At 43.6% G+C, this 9,155-nt stretch overlaps 2 protein-coding genes across 2 annotated transcripts; both read right to left on the reverse strand.

Annotated features, from left to right (window-relative positions):
• Nucleotides 1–513: 513 nt before the first annotated feature.
• On the reverse strand, nucleotides 514–4,940 carry zgc:172323 (vimentin). The gene is made up of 11 exons (XM_027287124.1): nucleotides 4,338–4,940; nucleotides 3,999–4,158; nucleotides 3,675–3,824; nucleotides 3,090–3,209; nucleotides 2,906–3,001; nucleotides 2,690–2,824; nucleotides 2,488–2,598; nucleotides 2,290–2,400; nucleotides 2,026–2,150; nucleotides 1,027–1,944; nucleotides 514–864 (listed from the first exon to the last, which is right to left on the reverse strand). Exons 1-11 carry the CDS (start codon nucleotides 4,559–4,561, stop codon nucleotides 768–770), a joined length of 2,247 nt encoding a protein of 748 aa, XP_027142925.1. The 5' UTR covers nucleotides 4,562–4,940; the 3' UTR covers nucleotides 514–767.
• A 1,589-nt stretch (nucleotides 4,941–6,529) lies between these two features.
• Nucleotides 6,530–8,775, reverse strand: tstd3 (thiosulfate sulfurtransferase like domain containing 3; the record flags this gene model as incomplete). Its single annotated transcript, NM_001303392.1, is given in 4 exon segments — nucleotides 6,530–7,116; nucleotides 7,587–7,746; nucleotides 8,211–8,372; nucleotides 8,506–8,775. Coding segments are annotated over 4 exon segments (525 nt in total). The 5' UTR covers nucleotides 8,651–8,775.
• Between the last annotated feature and the right edge of the window lie 380 nt (nucleotides 8,776–9,155).

A 9,155-nucleotide genomic window follows, 5' to 3' on the forward strand; every position in this document is an offset into this window, starting at 1 on the left:
TGATTTTAGATCTGTCCTATTATAATCATAATAGTTTAATAATGCTACTGCCATTTCTATCTTTTGTTGCAGTTTGTCAAAGGTTTGGTGTGTTGCATGTCTCTGCTCGCAGCCCCTGAGCAGGACACTGAGTGTGTTTGGCATCTGCTGGCCAGATCCAATCGTTCCCAATCAGCAGCAGGAGGGAAAGGTGTGGATGTAGATGGAATGAGGACAGAAAACGACTGTGTTTTGTCATTCCTCTGCAGGACAAAATTTGACTGATGGATATGTTAGCCCTCCAGAAAGTGTCAGGATGACTTCCTCAACCCTTAGGTGATTCTTTCTTGCTCTCTGTTTTGTTGTACCCTCACTACTTCCACTCCCTTTTTTCACTTTTTATCCTTGAAACCAAAGCAACATCTCTCTTAGTTGTGCAAAGATGGACTTTTACCAGCCTTATAAGGCACCTCAAACACTGAAAAAGACATCAAATAAAAAACAGACAAGGTAATTGAATGCTGATAGCTTTATTTGTGGCAAGAAGAAAAGGGTTGGGGGGTTGTAAGGCACACAAAAGTTTAGAGACCATGTTAAGTGTTCCTGGTGAAGCATGTTTAAACCCTATGAAGTTAAGGTTTCACTCTATAGCAAAGGGTCAGTCATGGTCTTCTTGTCCGGGGCAAAGGCCAAAGGTCAGTGTCCAGACATGGGGTTTGGTCAGTGCAAAGCTCAGAGGGGCGTGGAGGTTTAAGGGCGAAAGGAGGTCACTTGGGAATTCGTGCTGGTCAGTTTTCATCGTCAGTCTCATCGGCTGCCCCGGTGATGGTGTAGGTTTGTTCCTGGTGGTCTGTCTCCAGCACGTCATCCTCGTTTTTGACCGTTCTGTAGGGAAGGACAAAAAAGGCCTGAGGAAGCTTGTTATAACAGTTAAACAAGGTGGACTTCTAAGCATCATGAAGCACATAAGGAATAGTTTAAGCTGTTCTTTCTTAATAACAGAAACTATGTTTAAAATAATTAGCAAAGAATACCTGATGGCTTTACCTAATGAGCACTGTCCTTCTCTCTGTCAGCTCCACAGCCTGCCCTGCGTAGGCATCGTCGCTGGCATCATATCCATTGGATCCATAGCCCATCCCAGCAACAGTGGCGTCACCTGTTCCTCCACCAATCTTCCCCATTCCGCTATCGCCTGACAGCACACCTTCATCACCTCCACCTACACCCTCAGTCCCTCCACTGCCTCCAATTCCGCCCCGCAATCCAGCAGGACCCATTCCATGATCTTTTCCTCCATCTAAGCCTCCGCTAATTTCATTACCTGTCCCTGCACCAGACCCGCTGTGTCCCCCACTTAAACCAATGCCAGTGCCATCTGAACCTGCAGTTCCACCACCTACTCCACCCACACTGCTGTCAGCCTTGCCTCCAGCACCAGTGCCCAGACCTCCAGCACCAGTGCCCACACCTCCAGCACCCACTCCTCCAGTCCCAGTGCCCACACCTCCAACACCCACTCCTCCAGTCCCAGTGCCCAAACCTCCAGCACCCAGTCCTCCAGTCCCAGTGCCCAAACCTGCAGCTCCCAAACCTGCAGCACCCACTCCTCCAGTCCCAGTGCCCAAACCTGCAGCACCTACACCTCCAGCACCCAGGTCTGCCCCACCTGCCCTACCAGCAGGACCCATCTTATCATCTGGACCTCCAGCACCCATTCTTCCACCCATTCCTCCACTGCCTAGACCAGTGCCCATGCCTCCTGCACCGATTCCTACTCCACTCCCCATGCCTCCAATACCTCCAGCAGTACCACCAATTGATCCACCACCCATTCCACCAACACCACCCGCACCTCCTCCACCGAAGCTCATTCCCCCCTCAATGGCACTCAAATTACAGCCGGTCAGAGACAGCGTTTGCATCATGCCAGAGAGCCGCAGGTCTTCTCCTTCAATAAGTTTTCTGTAATAAAAATTAATATTTAAAAAGGGAACTGTTGTTGATTCAAATACATTTCATCCATATTAAGTTAATGTTCTTCACCTGTATGTTGTAATCTCAATCTCCAGAGACATCTTGAGATTCAGGAGGTCCTGGTACTCACGCAGGAGCAGTGCAATTCTCTCCTTGGTGGATTTCAACTCAAGCTGCAGGGCCTCAATCCGGGCCTGTTAGAATAACCGAACCATATAATTACTGCATGAATGAGTTATTGCCGTGGCTTTGTGTTTGCATGCATTAAAGTAACTGCATGCGTTCACAGTTGACTCTGGTGTGCACCCTGGGACTATATGAGCTGATCTTTACCTGCAGGTCTTCCAGCTCCTTCTTGTACTTTTCTTGCATCTCTCGGATCTGGGCTTCAAGAGCTTCATTCCTGGTCCTCAGATTATCCAAGTCACGTTCTTTGCTTTGGATCTTGTGATATTTTTTAAATGATTATAGTCATTAATGTCATTTTATTTATTTAATTCTCATTTATTCCTTTTGAATTTTGATACTCACATCCTTTTTGGCGCCCGCTATTTCTTCTCTAATGTTTCGAACTCTGTCCACGTGCTTTGATGTCTTATTGGTTAGATCTTCAAATTTATTTTTATACCATGAATCCATCTCCTAAAAATAAAGGATGAAATTGTTTACCAAGAGAATCATGTGAAACACAAACAATCTAACGTTAGACAGTGCTGATGTGTGCTTATTTTACCTGGAGGTTTTTGGCTGCAATGTCGTCATACTGGTTTTGGATTTGTTTCAAAGCAGCTGCAAGATCAGGTATGGTGAAGGCACTGTGAGCTGTGGCGTGAGCTGCATAAATCTGTTTCATGAGCTCCTCAATTTCCTGTTAAAAAAAGGAATTGCTCATGAACATTAAATCAAAAGGCAACTTAATATATCTTTTGTACATGAAGATGTTATCCACCTGTTGATGGACCCGTTTTAGGAATTCAATTTCAACTTCCAGCTGCTCCAGCTTCTTTTCCAAGATAATGCGGGAGGAGGTGGCTTTGTCAACATCCTGAAGAACACCATTGTTATTATGCAGGTTTAGGATTGTAACTTAATTTGATGATGGTGGAGATATTGAATAATTAAATGTAACCTACTGGACGGAAGGCTTCAATTTCTAACTCAGCTTTCCTCCTCAGCTCCACTGCCTCCTCATATTTGATTTTGATTGCCTCTAGTTGAGCAGCTGTGGAACCCTTAGCAGCCAAGGCAATGTCCTGAAAACCAAGATGCCAGAAGTAATGCGGCTGACTATTAGATTTGGAGGTTTGTGCAAGATGTAGATCAGCCTCTTTTGCATTTTAGATTTTAACTTAATTTATTCATGTGTGTGTGTGTGTGTGTGTGTGTGTGTGTGTGTGTTTGTGTAAGTGTGTGTGTGTGTGTGTGTGCAAATGCATAATCAAGCCATCTCATCTGTGCATAAAACATAGCTGAAGACAGCTGTACTCTATGACACCATAACACGCTCAGGCACCTCTCCATTTGCCTGCCAGAAATAAGCCTGTTACCAGGTAAGGAACCTTGAAAACACCAAGTTGACGTCTTGTATCTTTGCTTGGACGAATCCTCTACAGCTCAGTGAGGTGTAAACCTCGCCCGAAACAAATAAATCAGTCTTTACGCTCTATTGAAAGAAAAGGAAACAGGCTATGTGTGTTGCTTGGAGGATTCTGTCTCACCCGTTGAGCTCTCATCTGGTCGGCGATCTTGTTCAGCTCCCTCAACTGTTCCTCATATAAGAGGCGCAGACCTGATGGCTTCTCAAAGCGGTTCTGGTAGGCCTCAATCTCTGCTTCCAATAGCTTGTTCTGCTGCTCAAGTGATCTGACCTGTAAGCACAAGAAAACCCTTCTCTGTGATCTCAAGTCAACCACAATGAGTCCTCTACACAGAGGTGAGAGTAACATGCTCCCATTTTTCAACATTTTTAGCCAGGCCTGACAAATCTATTCATTAGCACTGATGGAAGAAGCAAAATGTGGTTAGTTTGAAGGATATTTCACCTTGTCAATGTAAACAGCCAGTCTGTCATTGAGGACGATCATTTCCTGCCTCTCACTTGTGCGGGTGCTGAGGAATTCTTGGTTCTCAGCTGCAGCAACATCCAGATCTATAGCAGGTTCTCCACTCGGCCCAACACAGACCATAGCTCCAGCACTTACACTGAAAATTCAACCATGAGCCACAGCTATCAGAATTGAAGGAGGGTAGATGGCATGAGAAATGAATGTTTCATCTAATAAAAGGACTAAAATAGCTTTAAAGAGAGCTCGAGGAAGACAAATAAGGTAAAAAAAAAAAAAAAAAAAAAGCCCTCTGTCCATATAGGTATTGTAGCTTACCCAGCTCCAACCATGCGAGTCTTGCGGGCAGCTGAGACGGTCCTTCGTCCAGCAGACTCCACACGCATGCTGCCGGCCCCGGGTCTGCAGGGGTAGCCAGCGGATGCATGACGGACATCTCTCCTGGTGGGGGATGGGCTGGACACCCTGACCTGGTAGGACGAGCTGCTGCTGTCCACAAAGTGACGGCGGTAGGATGAGATCCTCTCTGGGCTGCGGCTCATGGTGGCAGCAGCAACTGGGTTTCCACTGAAGGGAGATGGAAGAAACACTCAGGGTCAAGCAGGGTCCTGTCTGTGGTTTACTGCTCTTCACAGCTGTTCCACCTTGTTTGGACTGACGGACTGTCAACCCAGTCTCCTGTTTTATACTTCTCATTGCAGGCCCCAGCTCTGTCACACACAGCCCAGTTCATGAACCAATACTTGTGGAATCTTGAACCTTCACACCAACTCAGGCTTGACCTGCTGCTCAGATATCTGTCAGCAGCCTGTTAGGAGCAGAGCTGGGCTCGGATGGTGGCTGACAGCATTAGCGGACAGTTCTCCCATTAATCTCTCTGCAAAATACAGAGCGTGATCATGTTTCAGTCTCCCTTTTATCAATAGCGTAATGGGTTTTGCAAGGATGATGGTACATCCACCACCTCAGTGTCCAGTACATCACTGGGCAGCAGACAGACAAGCAGACTGGCTCCAGTTAGTCAGAGTTGTGAGAGCAGCCAGTAGGTGCACCACTGATGTGATGTGCTCTGATGGGAGGAGGCACTTTAATTGAATGCTGAGCAGAAGCTGGAGGGTGAGCTGATGAGGCTGCAGAGGAACAAAGAGCCCTGGCAAGATTTGACATAAATTAGTACTTATTAGTCTGGTCTGTTTTCAACATATTAAAGCCAGAGTGTGCAAAAAAAGTTAAACAGAATTAACTGCTTCTGAGGGAAAATAAGGAGGCAGAAGGAAAATGGGGAGGGGGGTTGCAGTCTGGAGTTTACGGTTGACATGGCACGGTGATATGAGGACAGAAAACAGAGGTCAGGTCTTTTCAGGGCGATTCTCCATTGGCACCTACGTACAGGGTCACTTGATCAGGGGTCAGTAAGTAACTGTAAACATTAACTGCTAACATTAACCCTCACAGAAAACACACAAAGAGAAACCAGAGAACAACCAAAACATAGACGATAACCTGTCCAAAAATCTGATTTTGCACATTTATGAGCCAAGTGGCAGAGTGCTTTTTTTAAAAATGTATAGTTCTTGTTAAACTCTGTCTTGTGGCATTGGGCAAGCATCTATTCCTTTCCATTGACCTCAGATCTTGCAGCAGTGTGGGACTTTTGGGGAGAGGTGGAATCAGTTACGTGAATGATCTATCTCTACTAACCGGCTCTTTTCATGTTGCAACCAAATAACTCATTGTTGCGATATTTTCTATTACAAGATTTGTCAACACCCACCTCCCACGTTTAAAAGTGAACACTAGACACACAAGGCTGCTTCTTCACAGTCATCTGTTGCATTTTATGTTTTTCTTACTTAACAGGCCAAGTGATAGGGTGTAGGTAACTCATTGACCAGGTTTAACAGTTAAATATAGCGCGGAACAATTTTGATTGTACTTGACTGCTTGAGAATAAAGTATTCATTTAAACAGCAACTGCAGTATCAACATTTCAGGGCCAAATTATTTACTCATGTATCTAGAAAGTATCTGAGGTCACGTCCTATTCAGTGACAGTGATTCGGTATCAACAAGCTGCTTCTAGGTTTTGTGGGGCACTTGTATGATTTAAAAGTCTAAAACTGAACTAATCACGAGAATATCATTTGTGTGGTCTATTTGGACTTTCAGCTTCAGCTGTAAAAGGGGACGTTAACGGAACAAAGTCCATGGCCATCGTGCTTTAGTAGGGGCATACTTGTCAGTTGAAAACAAACACATTCATTATCATAGATGATGAAGGAACCTGTTAATGTTCCCTGGAGGGTGAGTGGCAAATTCATACTGAGCTACAGCAGATATTAGACACAGCCCTTCAACACCGTAGATCATCCAAGTCCAAGTGGATGTCACCTCAGCAAGCCACTATGTGCCTATTTATATCCCAAATTATGCACATAAATGTCTTACACATAAATCCGTCCTTTTAAATAAACCTGTTGGATGTGTTTTGAATAAAAACTCAAACAATATTACTGTTAATCAAAACTATAATTTTATTTATTGAATGATGTTGGCAACAACTGCATTCACAGGACCATCCATGAGAAACAAGCTATTTAATATTTACAATACATCAACATATTTTGCAATGAGAGATTTCATTTTAACTCATTGTACACAGTTAAGGAGTCATTTGCATAGATCTGGTCTGGAAACAAAAACTTTGTCACTTCATTGACTATTAATATTAGTGATAAGGTTTAGAATAGTCACCGGTTATGTATTCATTTGTTTAGAAGTTGTAAAGGATTCTTTAAATATTTTTTAAATAGTTTTTTAGCAGCTGATGTGTGTGCTGAGGCCTCTGGTTTCAGTCTTTGGGATTCACAGATAAGGGGAACAACTTAAATCACTGGCTCTCAAAATAACAAAAATGTGGATGAACTTTTTAAAAAACCCTTTACAAAACTCCTGTTTTTGTATTTTAACTTTCCATACCGATGGCTTTAAAAAGAGCTTTAAATATTGTTTTTTTTTTCCTGTTACATTGTTCCTCAATTAGTTATGTTGCTCATGTTTCACCCAGTCTTGCCATCCACCCGGGTAATGCTGAACACTGCAACAGAAAGAGAAAGAGGAAGAAAATGAATGAAAAAATTCATCAACAAAAGGTGCAGCAAAAAAGGAAAATGTGCTTGGGTTTGATTTAACTGATATTAACACATAGTGACATACTACATTTAATAATTTAATTGCTAGCCCCTTCAGCTTTTTCTATTTTTTTAAATTAATTAATCTTTTTATTCTGATACAGGATTTGTGGCTGCACTCAAAAGAACACTGCATGAAAGGTTGGCATTATGCCAATTAAGCTTGAGGTCAATAACCTCAAGCTGGAGAAACTTAACACTGTCTCGTGGTGAAATAAAACAGTCATATGTAACCAAATTCAGCCATAAAAATGTGCCAGAACTCTAGCCTTTGTCCAGAAAACAACAAGAACAAGATGACTAGAACAGTTCACTAATTTGTGGATTTAAAGATGAGACACAATTTATTTGACTTTTGCCAGAATACATGTCTCACTCTTTGTATCCAAGTGAGGCGGCTGTGTCGAGTGCGTTCTTGCTCCTGACCCCTGCCAGACAGCTAAACACAACGTTATCGGTCTGCTGAGGCATTTCACCACCATACTTCTCTTTGAACTCTTCCGGACCCAGCTGGAGGGCAGTGTTCACCTGTCCCACTGCAAAGTCAAATAAGGACAGACAGGTCACATGGCAGTATTTTAAATATGTGCTATCAGGTCAAAACAAAGCTTTGGTGAGTCTGGGGTTAAGTAGTGTCAAAGCATTACACATTAGATAGACTTGAACCAGGATTATCAAAGGAATGTTGGCCATAAATAAAGATAGGTCCTCGCACATACAGTTTGTCAAGCTGTCTGCAGGTGTCATCCAGGTGAATTCAAGATCATTTTAATTAGGCTGAGAATGAAATACAGAATCCATTTTACTATATTTTAATTTAAAAAATGTGGAACAATAAAAGCCTGTAATTATAAGCAGAGACAGTTATTTGGTATGCTTTGTGACAGACTTTATTTGATTTAGGACATTCCCAGTGGATAACACACGAGTGTATTTATCCAACAAGCAGATCTGACGTCACATCCCAGTCAACCATGTGTAATTTTCTGTTGACACTCACGAGGTACGTTAATGGACCCGGGGATGAAGCCGTACTCCCGGAGCTCCCAGGGCTCTCTGACGTCTATAACTACAGATTTCCGCCCAGCCAGGAGCTGCTTCAGCTGGTCATAAGTCACATCTGTGCTCGGCGGTCCTGAACTGAACCTGCGCAGCAGCAACTCTGTCGTTGCAAAAGCAAAACACACAACTGCGTGAACAACATCCAAATCTGTCACCGAGTCACGAGCCAACTCGCTGACCCACACACTGGCACGAGATAAGTCATCAAATCAAGCGGTCATTGTGAAGCTCACCTTTGTAACCGCGGTCAGTGCTGTCAAAGCTGGACACAGAGCTGCGTCCTCTCAGGACGGAAGCTCCAGGCAGGACGGTCACCTTACTGCTCCATAACAGCTGCGGGACTAAACCCGTGAACCTGCAGCACCTCCTGAGTGCCATGTGTGCTTAGTTTCACCCTGTGTCAACACTTGGTCAACATAAACTTCTAATAACGGAGCAATGTTGCATAAGACGACCATGAAACTCACTCACAACGCTCGCCCTACCGACGATGACCTGCGCGTGCGCAGAAGTACGGATCACCTAAAGGACAAAATGTTTAGTTATCAAACTCAAAAAACCTAATATTGGATAAGTCAAAACATTATGGCACAAATGTGTAGCATGTGCCACAAGAAGCCCTAATTATTGCACCAACAGCTCTTTAAATACATACATATGATGCGTTCGCTGTCGTGGGACCGACCACTCGCCTGTCAACATCTGACCATTGAGTTTTTAAAATATACATCCATGCCATGACCACCATCGCATATTGTCTCTATAAATAAACTATAATAACAATAGTATCACTCCCTTGTTCCGTTTGTATTGTAAAATATTGAACAAGTTATTGGATCATCAAAACTCGTGAACTTGTACGTGAACGCAGCGTTTGGCCACA

Source organism: Larimichthys crocea, chromosome XIII, assembly GCF_000972845.2.
Source record: "Larimichthys crocea isolate SSNF chromosome XIII, L_crocea_2.0, whole genome shotgun sequence".
In the NCBI taxonomy this organism is placed as follows: Eukaryota; Metazoa; Chordata; class Actinopteri; family Sciaenidae; genus Larimichthys; species Larimichthys crocea.